The 23,560-nt window shown below is 45.6% G+C and overlaps 1 protein-coding gene across 1 annotated transcript in view; it reads left to right on the top strand.

Moving 5' to 3' along the window:
- jakmip1 (janus kinase and microtubule interacting protein 1) overlaps positions 1–23,377 on the top strand; it is a 47,171-nt gene extending 23,794 nt beyond the window's left edge. The window contains exons 13-34 of the mRNA XM_014199943.3: positions 571–633; positions 789–887; positions 1,882–1,983; positions 2,062–2,115; positions 2,265–2,330; positions 2,433–2,501; positions 2,657–2,734; positions 5,588–5,794; positions 7,225–7,290; positions 7,467–7,542; positions 7,625–8,273; positions 11,256–11,387; positions 11,840–11,981; positions 13,334–17,151; positions 17,261–17,374; positions 17,648–17,754; positions 18,295–18,351; positions 18,615–18,663; positions 19,121–19,235; positions 19,474–19,735; positions 20,292–20,407; positions 22,190–23,377. Of these exons, the coding sequence (XP_014055418.1) occupies positions 571–633; positions 789–887; positions 1,882–1,983; positions 2,062–2,115; positions 2,265–2,330; positions 2,433–2,501; positions 2,657–2,734; positions 5,588–5,794; positions 7,225–7,290; positions 7,467–7,517 (855 nt within the window). The 3' untranslated portion in view covers positions 7,518–7,542; positions 7,625–8,273; positions 11,256–11,387; ... (8 more) ...; positions 20,292–20,407; positions 22,190–23,377. The remainder of the gene's footprint in view (positions 1–570; positions 634–788; positions 888–1,881; positions 1,984–2,061; positions 2,116–2,264; positions 2,331–2,432; positions 2,502–2,656; positions 2,735–5,587; positions 5,795–7,224; positions 7,291–7,466; positions 7,543–7,624; positions 8,274–11,255; positions 11,388–11,839; positions 11,982–13,333; positions 17,152–17,260; positions 17,375–17,647; positions 17,755–18,294; positions 18,352–18,614; positions 18,664–19,120; positions 19,236–19,473; positions 19,736–20,291; positions 20,408–22,189) is intronic.
- The last annotated feature ends 183 nt before the right edge of the window (positions 23,378–23,560 follow it).

The following is a 23,560-nucleotide window of genomic DNA, read 5'->3' as shown; positions in this document are numbered from 1 at the left end:
AACAGATCGAAGACTGGGCAGCGTTTCACAGAGTTCAGAACTCCTAGCTACCTCCTATCATTCTCTGTTACCTGCTGCATGCGTCACATTGGTTTACTGCGTGTTACCTGTTTGTGTCACTGTGGCCTTGTTGCACTGCTTGCTGCACCTCTGGGGGGGCTCAATATTCCTGTTCCGCTGATCACCATGTTGTTCACTGTAATACTGGTGGTGGCCTTCCAAACTGTTTTCATTTTGGTTCAATAAAGCCATGCTACACCAGGTTCTTTTGTTTGTCTTGTGAATGCATGTATGTTGTTCACTGTTTGAAATCATTATTTCACTTATTTTGGGCTTGTGGGTCTCTGTTGTAAACCAGCTGGTTTGGGCTAGGACTGAGCAGGTCGGGCTGGATCTGTTAGTGTTTTGGTGCTTATGCATGTTCAGTATCCCTTCTGGGTGGCATGGTTCTCTTTTCTCCCCTGTGATTCTGTGTTGTGATGCTTTTGTTTTCTTCTGAGACGTGTGTGTGTGTGTGTGTGTGTGTGTGTGTGTGTGTGTGTGTGTGTGTGTGACTGTATGTTTCTCCAGGACTCTAAGTGGGTGGAGGAGAAGCAGTACCTCATCAGGGCCAATCAGGAACTCCATGAGAAGGTAAGACACCTCCTACTTCCTCTGTCACTCAACACTGTCCTGTGAGCCATCTGGAAGGAAAGGACACGAGGATATGGCGCATTTTGAGTGTATACTTTAATAGATAAATGATGTCAAGTGGTGGGAAATACGTGTGTGTGTTTGTGTGTTTGTAGATGTGTGTGTTACAGCAGGCTGAGTCGAAGCTGCAGGCAGAGGTGCAGGACTCAAGGGACCAGAATGAGCTGCTGGAATTCAGAGTGCTAGAGCTGGAAGTAAGAGAGTGTACAACCATCAAACTGCCCCCAGGGGGTGACACCGGCCTGCACACCCGACGCAGGACCTACATACAGTGACCAGAATATACACACACACACACACACACACACACACACACACACACACACACACACACACCCTACTGTGCTTCGACCCATTGTATGTACCCTGTATTTCCTCGTTTTGCTTTCTGACTGCCTTACCATCCCCACTGAACTGGAAACTTGTATTTTTTTTTATTGAAATATGTACAAGAATGTTGTCTTAAGTGAGATGAATATAAATTTGTATGGAATAAAATGTATTTAAGTTCACCATCCACCCCATCTTTGTTCATTTGTCTCCCCTCCCTGCATGTAGTTCTTAAGTTTTATTTACTTTCATTAAAAAAACGTATTTATTTTATTTCAGTTGTATACATGACTTTCAAACCATTAGTCACACATGTCCTGGATTCTTTTAGTGTTCTCAACAGAAGATTGACTGCATAGCTTTCCACCTTTTTCAGGTTTCACTTGTTTCAACAACTGATGTAGGATCAGTGTCTTTCGTTATGACATCATAGGATATACTCTCACTTCAAGATGAGATCAAATCAACTCATAATACACAGACTCCTAAGGAAGGGTTGGACCCGTAACGGACCCAAAGATCTTCAATCACTTACACACTCATACATTTGAAGATGTTTTAAAACCCCATTTTGCTTTGGTTTGCGTCACCTTTAAAAACATGTTTCTCCACCCACCTTATTTGGACAGATTCTGAGCATGCTATCCTCATCATGTAAGTACTGTGCATCATTACATCATTCAGTTCAGTTCCCAACCATGACCCATTCACTATCAGTCTCACTCACCAACCTACCCAATCAGAATGTTAGTTGGATTGTGCTGTCTCTCTAGGGGACTGACTTTTGTGGCACATGAAGTGGATGGGGAGGACTCTGTGTGTATGAGGGTGGGGTTAACTGTCTGTGTTGTCCAATAGGAGAGGGAACGCAGGTCTCCAGCCATGGGCTTCCACATGACCACCTTCCCAGAGAACACCAACAGCGCTCTGCAGATATACTGTCATCAGGAGGGCATCAAGGTATCTCTCTCTCTCTGTCTCGCTCTTCCCCTCTCTCTCTCTCTCCCTATATGAACTGGATGTGTGAACCCTCTTTAGGACGTGGTTATTCCAGATCTGATGAAGAAGCTGGATATCCTGGGAGATAATGGGGTGAGTTCACATTAGTCTCCACTCTTCCTAATGCTTTTAGTACCATTCACACTGCTAATTTTACTTCTCAATTAAAACCTTAAATACTTTCATTCTTTTCCCCCGTCCTCTATCCCTTTCTTTTCTCCTCTTCCTCTTCACCTCTCCAGAACTTGCGTAACGAGGAGCAGGTTGTCGTCATTCAGGCGGGGACGGTTCTCTCGATGTGTGAGAAGGTCAGTCCCTCCTCCTCCTCATCACCACTCAGCCTGACTTTACTGACACCTACTGGTCATATCCATTATCTACTGTGGAATGAATTATCTCTCTCTCCATAGTGGTTAAAGCAGATAGACAGCACAGAGGCAGCCCTGACCCAGAAGATGATTGACCTGGAGAATGAGAAGGTGAGGGGGAAAAAAGACAAACGTATCTGAACACGCATCAGTGGTTCTTTTACAACTTCCACATACAGCACACGACACCGTTGTCATGATGTGAAATCATATCGTGTGATGTCAAATCCTGGGATGTCATATCCTCTGTGCTGTGGCTGTTCCAGGACCTGTTCAGTAAGCAGAAGGGCTTCCTGGAGGAGGAGCTGGACTACAGGAAGCAGGCCCTGGATCAGGCCTACATGGTACGACACAGCAGCACGGTGGGACAGGAGGGTTACTCTACAGCTGTCTCCTGCTTGTAGGAACATGGGTGGTTGTCCTCTGTAGCTCAGTTGGTAGAACATGGTGCCTTTAATGTTAGGATAGTGGGTTCGATTCCTGGGACCACCCGTACGTAAAAATGTATCCACACATGACTAAGTCGCTTTGGATAAAAGTATCTGCTGAATGGCATTTATTGTTCTAATATTATAAAAACCCAATGGTCATTATATTATCGAGCACCAGTTCTAATCAAGATAACATTTAGTTTCATAAAGTGTGAGCATGTTGTAGGCCTTCATCTAGACACACTGTCAGCCCTCTAGCTGATGTAAAACCATCAAACATCACGAACCCAGAGACCAAACCCTGTTTGAGTTTGTGTTGTCGGGATACTGCATCTTTTACCTCAATGAATCCCTGTTTGCACTGGGTACTAAAGGACAGAAAGAGACATGCCCTACTGAGTGGGGAAGTATGGCTGAGCGTTCACTGTTCAGACATATCGCTAGTACTTTAAGACATAATGCCTGAGTGAAATGTGTAATTCTAATGAGAAGGTGTTTTGGAGGGAACAAACGTAGGCTATAGATGTGTGAATGCCTGAGTACAGAGTAAAGGCTTAAAAAGCCCATATGTTTTATGTTCTTCAAATCCCTAACTGGATTCAAGACTCACTGCCACTATACAAGTCAAATCAAATTGTATTGGTCACATACACATGGTTAGCAGATGTTAATGCGAGTGTAGCGAAGTGCTTGTGCTTCTAGTTCCGACAGTGCAGTAATATCGAACAAGAAATCTAACAATCTAGTAATCTAACAACTGTAAGGGATGAATAAGAATATGTACTTATAAATATATGGATGAGCGATGGCCATGCGGCATAGGCAAGATGCAGTAGATGGTATAGAGCAGTATATACATATGAGATGAGTAATGTAGGATATGTAAACATTATTAAAGTGCCGTTATTTAAGGTGACTAGTAATACCTTTTATTACGTCCATTTATTAAAGTGGCCAGAGATTTGAGTCTGTGTGTTGACAGCAGCCTCTCTATGTTAGGGATGGCTGTTTAACAGTCTGATGGCCTTGAGATAGAAGCTGTTTTTCAGTCTCTCGGTCCCAGCTTTGATGCACCTGTACTGACCTCGCCTCTGGATGATACCAGGGTGAACAGGCTGTGGCTCAGGTGGTTGTTGTCCTTGATGATCGTTTTGGCCTTCCTGTGACAAGGCAGGTAGTTTGCCCCCTGGTGATGCGTTGTGCAGACCTCACTACCCTCTGGAGAGCTTTGTGGTTGAGGGCGGTGCAGTTGCCATACCAGGCGGTGATACAGCCCGACAGGATGCTCTCGATTGTGCACTTGTAAAAGTTTGAGTGTTTTTGGTGACAAGCCAAATTTCTTCAGTCTCCTGAGGTTGAAGAGGCGCTTTTGCGTCTTCTTCACCACGCTGTCTGTGTGGGTGGACCATTTCATTTTGTCCGTGATGTGTATGCCAAGGAACTTAAAACTTTCCACCTTCTCCACTACTGTCCCGTCAATGTGGATAGGGGGCTGCTCCCTCTGCTGTTTCCTGAAGTCCACGATCATCTCCTTTGTTTTGTTGACATTGAGTGTGAGGTTATTTTCCTGACACCACACTCCGAGGGCCCTCACATCCTCCCTGTAGGCCGTCTCGTCGTTGTTGCTAATCGAGCATAAAACTGTAGTGTCATCTGCAAACTTGATGATTGAGTTGGAACCGTGCTTGGCCACGCAGTCATGGGTGAACAGTGAGTACAGGAGAGGGCTGAGAACGCACCCTTGTGGGGCCCCAGTGTTGAGGATCAGCGGGGTGGATATGTTGTTTCCTACCCTCACCACCTGGGGGGGCTGTCAAAGTCCAGGACCCAGTTGCACAAGGCGGGGTCGAGACCCAGGGTCTCGAACTTAATGACGAGTTTGGAGGGTACTATGGTATTAAATGCTGAGCTGAGTCAATGAACAGCATTCTTACCTAGGTATTCCTCTTGTCTAGATGGGATAGGGCAGTGTGCAGTGTGATGGCGATTGCATCGTCAGTGGACCTATTGGGGTGGTAAGCAAATTGGAGTGGGTCTAGGGTATCAGGTAGGGTGGAAGTGATATGCTCCTTGACTAGTCTCTCAAAGCACTTCATGATGACAGAAGTGAGTGCAACGGGACGATAGTCATTTAGTTCAGTTACCTGAGCTTTCTTGTGAACAGGAACAATGGTGTCCATCTTGAAGCATGTGGGGACCACAGACTGGGATAGGGAGTGATTGAATATGTCCGTAAACACACCAGCCAGCTGGTCTGCGCATGCTCTGAGGACGCGGCTAGGGATGTCATCTGGGCCGGCAGCCTTGCGAGTGTTAACACATTTAAAGTCAGTTAACAGTAAGAGTATGTAGCATTCACTTCCATTTATACATTTTATTCAGTGTTTTTTTTTTTGGTGTGTATTTGTGTTTTTAGTTCCACTTTATATTGTGTCAGTAGAAGCATGTATTTACATGGTAACTACACTGGCGTAATAAGACATAGTTGTAAGTACTATGTAACAAAGTGTACTTAGTACCTACACTTTAGTTACCATGCAATTGCCATGAACAGCACATCATTATAGCAACACTAGATATAAAGTGGAACAGTGTTTTCCATCTATGCCATGATCACAGTGGTGTGTGTGTGTGTGTGTGTGTGTGTGTGTGTGTGTGTGTGTGTGTGTGTGTGTGTGTGTGTGTGTGTGTGTGTGTGTGTGTGTGTGTGTGTGTGTGTGTGTGTGTGTGTGTGTGTGTGTGTGTGTGTGTGTGGCTGTACGACAGAGGATCGCGGAGCTGGAGGCTACGCTGTATAACGCTCTGCAGCAGGAGCCCGGGGGGCGTGCGGTGGCAGAGTCTCTGTCCGACAGGCAGAGGGAGGAGCTGGGGCTAGCCGTGGACAAACTGCGGAGGCAGATACTCAGGCAGAGCCGCCAGTATGACAGTCAGATCTTACAGGAGCGCATGGAGCTCCTACAGCAGGCCCAGCAGGTAAGGAGAGGCCTTGACCTGCAGCCGCCACAGAGAAAAGATGCAGTATCCCTCCCTCCCTCTAGGTGCATGCGTGTCAGTATGAGTGTTGGTGTATTTGTATAAAGATGCAGTGTCGCTCCTGCTTTTGTGTGTGTGTGAGGGCTTATGTTTTGTGTATCCCGCCAAACGTCAGCATTTCACAGAAGACCTATCCTTGTTCTAATCGTCTTCATACGTCTCACCTCGTAACTAAAAGTCTTACACTCAGCGTAACACGTCTTATCTCAACCTTTTTTTTTAGTATTTTAAACGTAAACTTTATTTAACTAGGCAAGTCAGTTTACAATGACGGCCTACCGGGGGAACAGTGGGTTTAACTGCCTTGTTCAGGGGCAGAACCAAGGATTTTTATCTTGTCCGCTCGGGGATTCGATCCGGCAACCTTTCGGTTACAGGCCCAACGCTCGAACCACTAGGCTACCTGCCGCCCTAATCTTAACCTTATGCAATCCATTGCTTCAGAAACGAACCATCGTCTTTTCTAACCTATAACACCATAACGGTTTACTAAAAACATCAATTATAAAAAACGTTCTCTGTAACTGACCTGCAGTTGAGCGATTCTTCCCAGTCAGTGGTCTCCTCCACCAGCTGGTTGCAATTTTAGGATCTCACACTAATCACAACCCTTAAAACAGCTCTTTTCCAGGCCCTGCCTCCTCTCTGGCTGACTCAGCTGTCTTGTGGTTATGACCTAAGCAGCTTTTAGCATTCAGGTCAGCCATGCAAATGTGATCAGTGTGCTTCCAGTGTATCATATCTCTATCAGGAGCAGATACTGGTATGGCACCAGTGAAGGTTCTTGGATTCCACACGGAGTGTGTTCGTCTCAAATGCCAGTTCTTTCTCATTAGCCTGTTGTGTTTAAAGGGGCAATCTGCAGTTGCTACAAACATTTTTAGACTTTTAGTCCCTGCATCCATAGCTCTGTCCATGAGTTTGAGAGTGGCACATTTCTCCAGCACAATCCCGCCGCTGTTATTGTTCGAACTGCAGATTCCCCCTTTTGAAGGACGGGGAAGTTGTAGAGGGAAGCCGGGCCAGTGTAGCCAATACCAAAGGTTCTAGGTTTTACCTCTAATCTTCTTTCAGTCAACACATCAGATCCTGGTCTTATAGAACAAAGTTCCACTCGCTTGTTGTCACTGCAGTGGGATTTTATGACTCTGCAACAGCTGCCATGGTAACATGGTAGGAGCACAGGTTTTTGGGAATATGTGGAAACAGACTCTGTTTAGCAACCATAACCATTTCATTTTCTACTTCAATTGTGAAGATAATGACAGACCGTAAGGCCACACATTACCCATGTGAACTATCGTATGCTGCCTGTCATAGGTATGACGTTGACCTCCTGAACTCTAGGTTCTGTGTTGTTTCCGTTACAGAGAATAAGGCAGTTGGAAGACATGATTGAGATGCAAAAGAGACAAGTAAAGGAAATAGAAGAAAAGGTATATATGTCATGTAGAGTTTCTACGTTTCATAGTTATGAATGTGGTGGGGCATGGGAGCATGTAGACTGACTTTTTTTGTTTAGTTTGAATTATTCAAGATAACAGTAACACTCGTCTTCTTCTCTCTCCTTTTATGACCATTCTTTAAAATTCTTCTTTTCTTTTTTTTTTAGTTTTTGTTCCTCTTTTTGTTTTTCTCTCTAGCTTTTATTCTTTGGCCTTAATGACACTGACATGGACCGACAACAGGTAAATGGTACACACCTACACAACCGTCATAATACTGTGTAATAACATGATGATTTTGATGGCCATTTGTCTGTTTTCACAGGTGCTAAGGCGCTCAGGTGGAGAGTGAGGAAGAGAAACACAACATATTTGGTTTTTTTCATGCATTTTTTTAGATGGTTCACAAACCTTATATGGCCTTTTTGATACACGTGCACTTTTGTGGAAGACACTTACCTGGAATGCAAAACAAAACCATGACTTTGAAAAGTCAGAGACATGTAAAAGAGGTATATCAGAGTTTTCTTTTACAACGGAAATGTCCCTTACCATTTCTGGAAGTGGAACATTTAGCCAAACTCTAATGTGAGTTCTAAAAAGCATAAACATTGTAACTGGAACACTGAAGCAGGTCAATAAAGAAACGGAGAAACTGAGATGGAGACAGTGCCTCAGATGGATTTAGAGCCAGACAACGAAAGAGTGCAATTGTAGAGGCGGAAGGAGAAGGAGGAGAAAGAGTTGATTAAAAAAAGCAGGACGATTTCCTAACAGACTAGCCAAGTCCTGGGCATTCCCAGAAAGCTCAGTGCAGGAGGGTCTCCATGGAAAGGGCTGGCGAAACGGCTGTCATGGCCAAATTCAATGAGCAAGAAGTGAAAGCTCTGTACTCCGGAGTAGAGGGACACCAGAGGACTACGGGGACAGAATGTGTCACCGGTCTGTGAAACAGAACAAAGAATCCTCAATAGGTAAGTGACTTTATAAACTCAGCAAAAAAAGAAACGTCCTCTCACTGTCAACTGCGTTCATTTTCAGCAAACTTAACATGTAAATATTTGTATGAACATGACAAGATTCAACAACTGAGACATAAACTGAACAAGTTCCACAGACATGTGACTAACAGAAATGGAATAATGTGTCCCTGAACAAAGGGGTGTCAAAATCAAAAGGTACAGTCAGTATCTAGTGTGGCCACCAGCTGCATTGAGTACTGCAGTGCCTCTCCTCCTCATGGACTGCACCAGATGTGCCAGTTCTTGCTGTGAGATGTTACCCCACTCTTTCACCAAGGCACCTGCAAGTTCCCGGACATTTCTGGGGGGAATGGCCCTAGCCCTCACCCTCTGATCCAACAGGTCCCAGACGTGCTCAGTGGGATTGAGATCCGGGCTCTTCGCTGGCCATGGCAGAACACTGACATTCCTGTCTTATAGGACATCACGCACAGAACGAGCAGTATGGCTGGTGGCATTGTCATGCTGGAGGGTCATGTCAGGATGAGCCTGCAGGAAGGGTACCACATGAGGGAGGAGGATGTCTTCCCTGTAACGCACAGCGTTGAGATTACCTGCAATGACAACAAGCTTAGTCCGATGATGCTGTGACACACCGCCCCAGACCATGACGGACCATCCACCTCCAAATCGATCCCACTCCAGAGTACAGGCCTCGGTGTAACGCTCATTCTTTTGACGATAAACGCAAATCCGACCATCACCCCTGGTGAGACAAACCCGCAACTCATCAGTGAAGAGCACTTTTTGCCAGTCCTGTCTGGTCCAGCGACAGTGGGTTTGTGCCAATAGGCGACTTTGCTGCCGGTGATGTCTGATGAGGACCTGCCTTACAACAGGCCTACAAGCCCTCAGTCCAGCCTCTCTCAGCCTATTGCGGACAGTCTGAGCACTGATGGAGGGATTGTGCATTCCTGGTGTAACTCGGGCAGGTGTTGTTGCCATCCTGTACCAGTCCCACAGGTGTGATGTTCGGATGTACCGATCCTGTGCAGGTGTTGTTACACGTGGTCTGCCACTGCGAGGACGATCAGCTGTCCGTCCTGTCTTCCTGTAGTGCTGTCTTAGGCGTCTCACAGTACGGACATAGCAATTTATTGCTCTGGCCACATCTGCAGTCCTCATGCCTCCTTGCAGGGACCCTGGGCATCTTTCTTTTGGTGTTTTTCAGAGTCAATAGAAAGGCCTCTTTAGTGTCCTAAGTTTTCATAACTGTGACCTTAATTGCCTACCGTCTGTAAGCTGTTAGTGTCTTAACCTCTTGGGGCTAGGTGGGACGCTAGCGTGCCACCCGTGGTGCACTCCATCAACAGCAGGTGCATTTCAAGAGCGGCAAATTTGAATCCAAATAAATGTCAAAATTCAAATTTTTCAAAAATACAACTATTTTACACCATTTGAAAGATAAAGATCTCCTTAATCTAACCACGTTTTACGATTTCAAAAAGGTTTTACGGCGAAAGCATAAATTTAGAGTATGTTAGGACAGTACATTTACAAGAGTTGTGTGTAATGTTTTGTCAAGTCAAAGACAGGGTCACCAAAACCATAAAACCAGCTAAAATGATGCACTAACCTTTTACAATCTCCATCAGATGACACTCCTAGGACATTATGTTAGACAATGCATGCATTTTTAGTTCTATCAAGTTCATATTTATATCCAAAAACAGCGTTTTACTATGGCATTGATGTTGAGGAAATCGTTTCCCTCCAATAACCGGCAGTCAAGTCAGCGTCACAAATTAAATAATTAAAATTAGAAAACATTGGTAAAATATTATATTGTCATTTAAAGAATTATAGATTTACATCTCTTGAACGCAATCAACTTGCCAGATTTAAAAATAACCTTACTGGGAAATCACACTTTGCAATAATCTGAGCACTGCGCCCAGAAAAATACGCGTTGCGATACAGACTAGACATCATGTTGGGGAGATCTAAAATCGAAAATACTATGTAAATAATCCATTACCTTTGATTCTCTTCATCAGATGTCACTTCCAGGTATCACAGGTCCATAACGAATGTAGTTTTGTTCAAAAAAGCTCATCATTTATGTCCAAAAATCTCCGTCTCGTTAGCACATGATGTAAGCCAGCCGGACTTCTCGTCATGAACGAGGGGAAAAAATATATTTCCGTTCGTTCAAACATGTCAAACGTTGTATAGCATAAATCATTAGGGCCTTTTTTAACCAGAACATGAATAATATTCAAGGTGGACGAATGCATACTCTTTTATAACGTGTTGGAACGAGGGTACCCAACATGAACTCGCGCGCCAGGTGTCTAATGGGACATCATCGTTCCATGGCTCTTGTTCGGTCAGATCTCCCTCCAGAAGACTCAAAACACTTTGTAAAGGCTGGTGACATCTAGTGGAAGCAATAGGAAGTGCCAAAATATTCCTAAGCCCCTGTGTTTTTCAATGGGATATGTTTAAAGTCAATACAACACATCAGGTATCCACTTCCTGTCAGAAAATGTCTCAGGGTTTTGCCTGCCAAATGAGTTCTGTTATACTCACAGACACCATTCAAACAGTTTTAGAAACTTTAGAGTGTTTTCTATCCATATATAATAAGTATATGCATATTCTAGTTACTGGGTAGGATTAGTAACCAGATTAAATCGGGTACATTTCTTTTATCCAGACGTGCAAATGCTGCCCCCTAGACCCAACAGGTTAACGACCGTTCCACAGGTGCATGTTCATTAATTGTTTATGGTTCATTGAACAAGCATGGGAAACAGTGTTTAAACCCTTTACAATGAAGATCTGTGTAGTTATTTGGATTTTTATGAATTATCTTTGAAAGACAGGGTCCTGAAAAAGAGACGTTTTCATTATTTATTATCACAGCACTGTATTTGTCTAATTTCAGTTACCTTGACAAAACAAACCCAACACAAATACTTCCTTCTCCAGCTGTGTTGTGCAGTTCTGTGCACCTGGCACCCCAGACCTCTAGGTTCTGACCCATAGAGTGAAGCTTCTAGAGCACAGCCTGAGAGACAACGTCAGCTCCTTTACTGAGTCTGAGAGCTTGCTGCACAACAGGTGAGGAGCAGGTGACAGACAGACGGGGATCTCACATCACACAGCTACAACATATGGCCACAACCATATCACATTGCACACACTGTCGTGCTAACATGCAGCTTACCACACGGAATGCTGACACAGTAAGACTGTTGCTTGCCTCTTGCTTGTATCACTGTTTGTGGGGTTTATTTCTAACATTGCCGTCAGTAAGGTATGTGTGCACACTTCTACTTTATCTTGGACAGATGACTGGCAAAAACAATTTGACATTAGGTCTCATCTCTGTTTAATGCTAATGTTATGCTAATCATGTGATGCTATGCTAATCGTGCGATGCTATGATAATCGTGCGATGCTATGCTATTTGTGCGATGCTATGCTATTCGTGCGATGCTATGCTAATCATGTAATGGTATGACAATGTCATGTGATCTAATGAGTCATGTCGTCATCCTGTGCTGGATCAGAGAGTTGGAGGTGCCAAAGCAGAGCCTGCTACAGAAGGTGGAGGACCTCACAGCACACTCAGTCCTCCACTGTCCCAGCATGCAGCAATGCCAGAGGCTGGACGAGCTGCTCCACGCGCTCAGGGAGGAGGTGCGCTTCATGGTGAGTAGAGACTGTACTGAGCTTTACATTAGCTTCAATGAGGCTCATAGAGTGATAAGTATGTCATGTAAGCTGTACTGTAAATTGTAATATAAGCCTGTTGTAATTATTGTGCAAGTGTATTGTGAGTGTGGTTTAAATCTAGCATTTCTCAGGTGTAGTGCTATTTTGACTGTAGTCTCCCTCTCTGTTGCATTATATGAGATGTGTATGACATTACTCAGATGTGAGGAGTAACTGTGTCATAGTTCTATCATGACTGGTCTTTCCCAGTACCAGGAGAAGGGGCATAGGAATCTTGTGTGTGTGGAGGGAGAGGCGACAGTGCTGCCAGGCCCAGCTCAGGGCTAAAGAGGAGGAGATGGGTTGCCATTCTCAGTACTTTGAGCACTTTAAGAGCCAGCTGCAGCTCAAGTTCGGCCTGGCCAGAGACAAGGAGCAGGGCCTGCAGACCAGAGTCTACCAGCTGGAGAGACATGGTCTGGAGATGTCTGTATCTTCATCCACCAACATAGCCACTGTCGACGCAGCTAGCGTCAACTACCCTGTCATGGTGCCAACGGAGTCCGAAAGACTGGCCCACCCAAGGGTCTCCAGCAGAAGCAGGGAGCGGATGAAATAGAAATAGAGGAAGAAAGAGAGGGGGAGAGAGAGAGAGCGTTAGGGAGAGCGGGGTGAGGACAGACTGAGAAGCTTCATCCTCAACCTCCAGGAGGACCTCAGCGAGCTGTTGAAGAGGGAGGAACAGGGGCTGGAGGAGTGGAGGGGGCTGTTGGAACAGCTGCAGGAAGCGCAGCAGAATGGCCACTCCCTGTCGTGTAAGGTGGAGGAAATGAGGACGGTGGTCCACAGGCTCAAGCTGAATGAGGGCTCCATGACGGAGGAGGTGGAGGAACTGCAGGAGGAGAACCAGAGACCGTGTAAGAGGCTCAGCCACAACCTGAGACAGATCAACCACAGCCCGGGCTCTACTGACCCCCGTCTCTACCCCCAGCCCTAGCTCTGGTGCCAGCCCAGGGACTCCAGCCCCAGCCTGGCTACCGTCCTGCCAAACACCCCTGCCATGTGGACAACACTGATGACATTGAAGCTAATGTGGAGGTGACTCTTAATCAGTAGTAGGTCTTAAGTCTAAATTGTTGAAGAGTTCGGTCACAAGAATGTGAATGAGTACAATTACAAGCAAATTGTACAATTGATTATAATGTTGGATTATCATGGCTTTAGCTGCACAGTGGAATGTTGATCTGATTAACTACAGATGAACTAAAGAGTGTGGCTGGCTTGTGTGTTTGAGACTGGGATCTGCTTTGTGTTGAATCTCTAATGTTTAGTTTTGACCATCTATGCAGGTGAAGCTGACCCTGGGCCAGTCATCAATAAACACACCTCCCTCTGCTCACCACCGTGGAGCAGCAGAAGCCGCCGCTCTGCCTCTACCCCAGCCGAACTTCCTGAACCTCTCAGGCCTACCGTAGCCAGAACCCCGGCATCATACAGTTGAAGTTGGAAGTTTACATACACCTTAGCCAAATACATTAAAACTGTTTTTCACAATTCCTGACATTTAATCCTAGTAACAATGTCTTAGGTCAGTTAGGATCACCACTTTATTTTAAAATGTCAGAATAATAGTAGAGAGAATTATTTATTTCAGCTTTTATTTCTTTCATCACATTCCCAGTGGGTCAGAAGTTTACATACACTCAATTAGTATTTGCTAGCATTGCCTTTAAATTGTTTAACTTGGGTCAAATGTTTTGGGTAGCCTTCCACAAGCTTCCCACAATACGTTGGGTGAATTTTGGCCCATTCCTCCTGACAGAGCTGGTGTAACTGAGTCAGGTTTGTAGGCCTCCTTGCACACACCCGCTTTTTCAGTTCTGCCCACAAATTGTCTATAGGATTGAGGTAAGGGCTTTGTGATGGCCACTCCAATACCTTGACTTTGTTGTCCTTAAGCCATTTTGCCACAACTTTGGAAGTATGCTTGGTGTCATTGTCCATTTGGAAGACCCATTTGCGACCAAGCTTTAACTTCCTGACTCATGTCTTGAGATGTTGCTACAATATATCCACATCATTTTCCTCCCTCATGATGCCATCTATTTTGTGAAGTGCACCAGTCCCTCCTGCAGCAAGGCACCCCTAAAACATGATGCTGCCACCCCGTGCTTCACGGTTGGGATGGTGTTCTTTGGCTTGCAAGCCTCCCCCTTCTTCTTCCAAACATAACAATGGTCATTATGGCCAAACAGTTGTATTTTTGTTTCATCAGCCCAGAGGAAATTTCTCCAAAAAGTACGATCTTTGTCCCCATGTGCAGTTGCAAACCATAGTCTGGATTTTTTTATGCCGGTTTTGGAGCAGTGGCTTCTTCCTTGCTGAGCGGCCTTTCAGGTTATGTCGATATAGGACTCGTTTTACTGTGGATATAGATACTTTTGTGTCTGTTTCCTCCAGCATCTTCACAATGTCCTTTGCTGTTGTTCTGGGATTGATTTGCACTTTTTGCACCAAAGTACGTTCGTCTCTAGGAGACAGAACGCATCTCCTTCCTGAGCTGGTATGACAGCTGCGTGGTCTCATGGTGTTTATACTTGCGTACTATTGTTTGTACAGATGAACGTGGTACCTTCAGACATTTGGAAATTGCTCCCAAGGATGAACAAGACTTGTGGAGGTATACACTTTTTTTCTGAGGTCTTGGCTGATTTCTTTTGATTTTCCCATGATGTCAAGCAAAAAACTGAGTTTGAAGGTAGGCCTTGAAATACATCCACAGGTACACCTCCAATTGACTCAAATTATGTCAATTAGCCTATCAGAAGCATCTAAAGCCATGACATCATTTTCTGGAATTTCCCAAGCTTTTTAAAGGCACAGTCAACTTAGTGTATTATAAACTTCTGACCCACTAGAATTGTGATATAGTGAATTATAAGTGAAATAATGTCTGTAAACAATTGTTAGAGAAATTACTTGTGTCATGCACAAAGTAGATGTCCTAACCGAGTTGCCAAAACTATAGTTTGTTAACAAGACATTTGTGGAGTGGTTGAAAAACTAGTTTTAATGACTCCAACCTAAGTGTATGTAAACTTCTGACTTCAACTGTATCCCTGGGAACTAAAAACAGTGAGCTGGGGGAGTTGAGCCTGGGGGACTGGTGTCTTGGTCCTGGGGGCCTCTCCTCTCAACCTGAGCGAGGAGACTGAGGCGCTGAGAGAGGCTTACAGGGGCATGGGGGCGACGTGGACTCACTCCGGGACCACAGGGACCAGCTGGAGAGCACGCTCCGACACACACAGGACCAGCTGCACAGGGTGACCGAGGAGAACGCCCAACTGAAATGTAAACTCAGGGAGAAACGGGGGCCTGCGAGGCAGAGCAGGGGTGCTAGCTAGGAGGGAAAAGCATGACAGGAAATGCCCAGGAAAACAGGGTGCCAATTCATAACCTAATACCCCAGGTTAGCAGAAAGCTTACCACAACTCCAACCCAGAATAATACTACCCTATTCTTAGCCGACAATGACCTAACCCTGTATGCCTTTGCCCAGGATGACCTAGCTCTAGCCTTTAACCAGGAGAGCCGGGCACAGGGCAGGCGTATCAAGGAGCTCCTGCCTCACATAGAGAGCCAGGGATAGTAAGGATAGTGAGAGGAAGCTAGAGAGGGAGAGCTCCAGGCTGGAGCAGGAGAACCAGGAGCAGGGAGGTCTTATAACCGAGCTAACCAGGAAGACAGAGGATGACCTCCACACTATCATGGAGCTGCAGCAGAGACTGACTGAGAGCGGTCAGCTAGGCCTACAACAGGGTGACCATGGTTTGACCACTGAGTCCGAGTGTGGTCAAAAGTGTGACCATGCGGTCGGGTCAGTGTTCGCTCAACAGGGTCAACCCCCGGTAGGGTTCGTGACCAGTCTACAAGGTGATCACACGCCAGGGTCGGTGAATAGTGGTGAACTGCAGGTTGACCACACGACCGAGTCAGTTAGGGATCAAAAGGACGACCATTTGGCCACAGAGTTCGTGTCCAGGCTTAGAGAGGAGAGGGACGAGCTAATTGGGTCTCTCAGTGATCTCAAAGAGGAAAGGGAACAGGTTTCCCTCTCACTCAGGTGTCAGACAGGGAAAGACCAGCTAACACACTCCGTGTGGGTTCTGAAAGAAGAACGCGTCCGGGTCAATCAGGAACTCTGCCGTTTAAAAGAAGAGAAAGAACCGCTTACAAGGTCTGAAAGATAAGAGACAAGGTGGTATGGTCAATGTGTGGTTTAAAAGAGGAGAGTGACCAGCTAGTTCAGTCAAGGTCTAGACTCCAGGAGGAGAGATACCAGCTAGTGCAGTCAATGTCTGGTTTCTACAAGGAGAGAGACCAGCTAGTTCTGTCAATGTCTGGTTTCTACAAGGAGAGAGACCAGCTAGTTCCGTCAATGTCTGGTTTCTTCAAGGAGAGAGACCAGCTAGTTCAGTCAATGTCTGGTTTCTACAAGGAGAGAGACCAGCTAGTTCCGTCAATGTCTGGTTTCTACAAGGAGAGAGACCAGCTAGTTCAGTCAATGTCTGGTTTCTACAAGGAGAGAGACCAGCTAGTTCAGTCAATATCTGGTTTCTACAAGGAGAGAGACAAGCTCTCGCAGTCTCTCTTCAGTCAAGAAGATGAGAGACCAACTAAACGACTCACTCCACAATCTAGAAGAAGAGAGAGACCAGTTGATGCAATCAATGTGTGGTTTAAAGGGACAGAGAGACTAGCTAACAGAGACACTCAGCCTTCTAGAGCAGGAGAGTGACAAACTGTCATCTCTCTGCCTTCAAACAGAAGACAGAGACCCGGTCAACCAGTTTAAAGAAGAGCGAGAGCAGTTGGTTCAGTCAATGGATGTTCTGTGCGAACAGAGGGAGCATCTCAGAGCAGAGAGAGACCAGTTGCAGATGGACGTCGCTCCTTTACGGAATCAGCTGCTGTCACAGGGGCGGAGTTACAACCAGCAGTACTCTGAGAACCACGTTGGCATGGCAACACACACAGAGGGTGGGGTCGCTGCGCCAAATACGGAGAGAGGGGGGTCGCTGCGCCAAATACGGATAATGACGTCGTTCAGAGAAGTCTGGCCACGGTCTACTCCTACAAGACCATCCGTCTGGGACAGTCTGCACAGGTATGAGTGAATATTTTTACTTGTGTATGTTATGTATGTTGGCACTGATGAGTTTCTGTCAGTAGTAGTAGTAGTAGTAGTAGCATGGCTAACTTATCCCTGTATCCAGGGACACTTGGAAGAGGTGACAGAGGTGGAGCAGAGTGAACTGATGGAGGAGATCAAGTCGTTGGGGGCAGAACACAGAAGGTCACGAGACGAACTGGAGAAGAACCAATCAGAGGTGAGCTCTGTTTACTTCCTTTGTCCTCTTGGCCAATCAGAGGAATCTGTGTGTGCAGGCTCAGAGCTGAGTGTGTCTGAGGTCAGGCGTGAGGAGGCTGTGAGGAGGGCAGCACACGCAGCCAACGAAGTGAAGAGGAGGGTGGAGGAGGCGAAGAGGGAGAACCACACACTGAGAGCAGAAGTACGAGTAGTGAAAGTTTCCCTCTCTCACTAACCACAGTAATAATGTAATGTGATGATAACCCACTGGCTGTTTCGTTTGTTCGGTGAGGGAGGTGAAGAGCAGACTTGCGGGTCTGGAGAGAGAGAAGACTGATGCCAACTTACTCTGGACTCCGATAGAAGAGAACTTCAACTGGCTTCAGACTGAACTGAAAGGTGTGTGCTGTGCGTACTGTATACCTGAATTTGTGGTTGTTAATTCACCAAGATCTAGTGTGTGTGTTAGGGTTGCTCTGAAGGAGCTGAGTTCAGAGTACATTTCCCTGAAGAGAGAGCAGGGCATCAGAGAGGCGTGGAGCATCACACTCACCTCACTGAGGGTGCGCTGTGATGACATCAGAGCTAAGGTAAACAACCCTCTGTCATATAAGATAGGTAAAAATGTGTCTTTAGGTTACCAATTTAGGTAGAAGTCATCCTTTTGTACAGCTCTAGGATCAGCTTAATACCTTCCCCAAATTCCAAGCCTTACCAATACGAAACTGACCATTCTACTCTGATAAGACCACAGCTCCCTGCTTAGAGAGTTAGTGACGTTTGTTCAAAGACACGAGGAATACCTTTTTATTAGAAGAGATCTTTTACAATCTCCAAAGAGCTGTATTTGTGGTGAGTGTATATCTTTTTTATTGTAATGTGTTTGTTATTTCCAGTCAGTGTATTTTGTCTAATGGCTGTTTGTCTCCTTCTCTTCAGTACAATGTTCTTCTGAGAAAGAAGAGCCAGACGGATCTGGACATAGCTGCTCTAAAGGTGAGGGTGAATGGAGAATTGTGGGTGTCTGTTGGTTCTTTAGAGCTAATAGAGGATTTATTGTTGGATTTCTTTTGACTGACAGCTGTTGTGTCCAATGACAGGCCAAGCTGTCATGATTTGGCTTTGATTGACTGATGTTCTGTTCAATGACAAGCGAAGGTTTCATGATTTTACGTTCATATTTTTATGCACAAAGTCCCAATGTAGTGTCCTTACAGATACTGTACAACCATGTCACCCCCTTTTTCCCATTTTCCCAGGATCTCCCTTCCAAGACCAGACACCAGGTTTACTCCAGTCCCCCTCCAGGTCAGGCAAACTCTGCAGGTTACCCCAACCCAAACCTTGCTGCCCTCAACCGACCCAAGCATACCCCCATAACAGCTACCCCTTTTACTACTACTACTACTACTACTACTACTACTACTACTGCCCCTGCTCGGACTGTTAAAGCACGAAGTACCACTACCTCGTTGAACACTGCCCCCACCCAAAACTTCCCCTCCAACAATTACCCTTAAAACTACAGCCCCCACTAAAGCTGCCCCCTCCACCTCTGCTCTGCCCCCCACTGAGAGGCCATAACTGCCTGATGAGGACCATTGTGTCAAGAAGCTCCTCTCCAACTGCCAACCTGAACAAGCTAAATCAACTAAACCCCAGAGCTAAGCCGGGTAGAGAAGCCCAAACAACATACACCGTTTACTGTACACTTGATGGAAAGCATGGATGTCTGATTGTTTTTTTTGTTGTCCCGCCCCTTTAGAACCTCCAGCTGAGGTGGGCTCTGTTGAGGTCATCAGGATGGTGGGACAGAGCAGCCTCATGATTGGCTGGATGAGCTGGGCTGCAGCAACGGAACCTTTGTGTATGGATACAGGGTAGGCTGCCTCTCACCTGGGATACAGTAGAATGTAAATAAATGGGTTTTGGTGTTGTCCATTCTATGCAGTCCAATGTCTCCGTATGCTGTGCTCATCTCGCGCTCTCTCGCTCTCTCTCTCTCGCTCTCTCTCTTTCGGTCTTTCTCTCTTTCTGTCTTCCTCTCTCTTTGTCTTTCTTTCCCTCTCTTCCTCCCCATTTTTCTCTCTCCCTCACGCTCCCCCCCCCCCCCCACAGATCTATGTAGATGGGGAATGTGTATTTTTGAGAAGCTGTCCGGTTCACATCAGTGTTCAGACCCTGGGCTCCAACGGTCTCTACACTGACAAGATTCATGTCATCTACAGGGGGAAACCATGCCCAGTTTAGGACAGACCACACCCCTTTCATCATAGACCACACCCATGACACCACGGCTTCCGCTGCACTTTGCACAGACCACACCTCCCCAGACTGCAGGACTCCGCCCACACACCGACACAGTGGCTCCACCCAACCAGTGAGTTCTACAGACATGCATGTGTACTTAAAGTTTTGTCCACTCAGTATACCACCCTTGTGAGAGCATAGGTCGGACTAGCTGGCCAATCAGAGGCTAGAAGCAGTGCATGCACAAGGGTGAGGGTGCATGGCTAGCACCCGATTGGCCAGGGCCGCAGCCTGGTGACCTCTCACATGAGTGGGGAGAAAAGGTGAGAATGGGTTAGAATGGGTGAGACCAAGCAACAGGTAATCAAGTTGTAATGTCTGTGACATCTAGGAGGAGTAATTCTGTACAGCAACCCTACCTTGACCCAACCGTTTCATCTTTCAATGTTTTACTGCAGATTTTCAGCCGCACTGTCCAGTTGAAAGCGTTCTGTCTTCTTCAGTTACTGTGTTTCATTGAAATTTGCATGACGAAACAATGAAATGTGATGCATTTGTGATTTTCTATATTAACAGTCGCCTCTTCTAAGCTTGTGTATTAATGTGTGTGTGAGTGTGTTTGTGTTTGCTTGCTTGTGACCTGTGTGTTCTCTCTGTGTATGCGTGTGTGCATGATTGGCGTGCAGCTACAGTCCTCTGGGGGACAGCCCTAACCTCCACCCTAGCAGAGCTGGCCCTGAGAGAGGGAGATACTGTCACGCTGCTAGGCAACCCCCGCAACGACGGCTTCTGTGAGGCCGAGGTGAGCCAATCCCAGCCAGCCGTCATTTACCAATGAACATGCAGCAATCAGCTTGTACCTTGCACCTTTTTTTTAAAATATCAGACCAGCAGCTGTTTTAGGTGTACAGTCGTGGCTAAAAGTTTTGAGAATGACACAAATATTAATTTCCACAAAGTTTGCTGCTTCAGTGTCTTTAGATATTTTTGTCAGATGTTACAATGGAATACTGAAGTATAATTACAAGCATTTCATAAGTGTCAAAGGCTTTTATTGACAAATACATGAAGTTGAAGCAAAGAGTCAATATTTGCAGTGTTGACCCTTCTTTTTCAAGACCTCCGCAATCCGCCCTGCGTACTGTCAATTAACTTCTGGGCCACATCCTGACTGATGGCAGCCCATTCTTGCATAATCAATGCTTGGAGTTTGTCAGAATATGTGGGTTTTTGTTTGTCCACCCGTCTCTTGAGGATTGACCACAAGTTCTCAATGGGATTAAGGTCTGGGAGTTTCCTGGCCATGGACCCAAAATATCAATGTTTTGTTCCCCGAGCCACTTAGTTATCACTTTTGCCTTATGGCAAGGTGCTCTATCATGCTGGAAAAGGCATTGTTTGTCACCAAACTGTTCCTGGATGGTTGGGAGAAGTTGCTCTCGGAGGTGTGTTGGTACCATTCTTTATTCATGGCTGTGTTCTTAGGCAAAATTGTGAGTGAGCCCACTCCCTTGGCTGAGAAGCAACCCAACACATGAATGTTCTCAGGATGCTTTACTGTTGGCATGACACAGGACTGATGGTAGCGCTCACCTTGTATTCTCGGGACAAGCTTTTATCCGGATGCCCCAAACAATCGGAAAGGGGATTCATCAGAGAAAATGACTTTACCCCAGTCCTCAGCAGTCCAATCCCTGTACCTTTTGCAGAATATCAGTCTGTCCCTGATGTTTTTCCTGGAGAGAAGTGGCTTCTTTGCGGCTCTTCTTGACACCAGGTCATCCTCCAAAAGTCTTCGCCTCACTGTGTGTGCAGATGCACTCACACCTCCTGCCTGCTGCCATTCCTGAGAAAGCTCTGTACTGGTGGTGCCCAGATCCCGCAGCTGAATCAACTTTAGGAGACGGTCCTGGCGCTTGCTGGACTTTCTTGGGCGCCCTGAAGCCTTTTTCACAACAATTGAACCGCTCTCCTTGAAGTTCTTGATGATCCAATAAATGGTTGATTTAGGTGCAATCTTACTGGCAGCAATATCCTTGCCTGTGAAGCCCTTTTTGTGCAAAGCAATGATGACGGCACATGTTTCCTTGCAGGTAACCATGGTTGACAGAGGAAGAACAATGATTCCAAGCACCACCCTCCTTTTGAAGCTTCCAGTCTGTTATTCGAACTCAATCAGCGTGACAGAGTGATCTCCAGCCTTGTCCTCGTCAACACTCACACCTGTGTTAACGAGAGAATCACTGACATGATGTCAGCTGGTCCTTTGTGGCAGGGCTGAAATGCAATGGAAATGTTTTTTGGGGATTCAGTTCATTTGCATGGCAAAGAGGGACTTTGCAATTAATTGCAATTCATCTGATCACTCTTCATAACATTCTGGAGTATATGCAAATTGCCATCATACAAACTGAGGCAGCAGACTGTGAAAATTAAAATTTGTGTCATTCTCAAAACTTTTGCCCACGACTGTAGATACTTTGAGTGGATCTGTGTCCCATGTATCTAAATGAGACTACAACTGTGTGTTTCAAGTGAGGGCAGGGGTACTCTAGATAACGTACTGAGTGACTATGTGTTTCAGGTGAATGGCAGACGAGGTCTGGCTCCTGTTGCCTTCCTAGAGGAAATTCTTGTTCCAGACAGACATGTAACCGACCGAAGGAACAGATTATAGGTCACTGTGACTGCGAATTAGAGAGAGGACAAGATGACAGGCCACTGTGACTGCCAATCAGAGAGAGGACAAGATGAGGAGCCACTGTGACTGCAAATCAAATGATGCTTCCCTACAGAGAGATTATAGTGGCCAACATTAATGACATCATCAAACTCTGCCTGCCCATGACAAAAGCATTCATAAGTGCTCACAGCCTAAAGTCATTTCTAATGGAAAGCTACTCTAAAGCACTAGCCTAAATGTGGGTGTGTTTGTGTGTATGGCCCAGTTTGACATTGTGCTTCTATAAACCAATGCTTTTAACCTACATCCTGCTCATTGAGATCGTGTCAAATCACCTCTGTTCTTCAAAATCCCCCACTGTTCTGTGTCTAATCTCTCGTGGACAGACGCACTTAGCATAGCTGGTATCCTAGCGTCTGTCAGCAGACTGTGGGATGCGACGACTAACGAGGAACTTGGTTCCGGTGCACAGATTTTTCGTCATTTTGGACAAATCACGATTTCGCATCTTTCTATTTTCGGAAGAGGAGGGGACATTTGGACCGTGGACTTGCCTGTAAATTGCAACTGGAGAGGAGCTACCGGCCTGCGTCCCCTCCACGTTCTAGTATTTTTTCGAACACATCTGCCCCCAGAACTTAATCAAGCATCTGGCACAATTACGTAAGGTTTTGGGTTTCCGAGATTATTCTGTATGTGACAAGTGTCAAAAACAAAGGTGGGCCTGAATGATGTGACAACCTGTGTCTGACAATCCGTCTGAAAGCCTCTCTAACATGGTGGTGATATCAAGTGATGTTTTACATTATGATAAAGCAAAGTCGTTTTCACAAGGCCATTTTACTTGATCTTTAGGTATTGAGCCAAATATGAAAAAAAAGCTCCATTCCAAAGACTTTGATATTTCTGTTCCTCGTCGTTACGTTTACAGAAAATGTTTTTGATCAAAATCAAATCATGAAGTAAATTGTCTGAGATCTTCTTCTACTGTAGAATCGATTCAATCTATGAAGTCATGTCATTCAGATGGATAGAAGTTTATGGCTGATATATTTTGTAGAGATTATTAAATAACCTGAGGTATGCAAATGCTGAGTACTTTGTGTGACTTTCATCTCCTCATTCTCTGTCTACAGGTCTAACTGACGTTAACTTTTACATACTGACCTGATTCTCTAAAGGCATCTCAAATGAAATGGAGAAAATACACACATTCTGTGTTACACCCGATTACTGCACACTTGTCTTTAACTGATTATGATGTATGGTTGG

Source organism: Salmo salar, chromosome 05 (genome assembly GCF_965601325.2).
Source record: "Salmo salar chromosome 05, fSalSal1, whole genome shotgun sequence".
In the NCBI taxonomy this organism is placed as follows: Eukaryota; Metazoa; Chordata; class Actinopteri; order Salmoniformes; family Salmonidae; genus Salmo; species Salmo salar.
The sequence above is the reverse complement of the archived record's forward strand: the minus strand, read 5'-3'. Positions and strand labels throughout refer to the sequence as shown.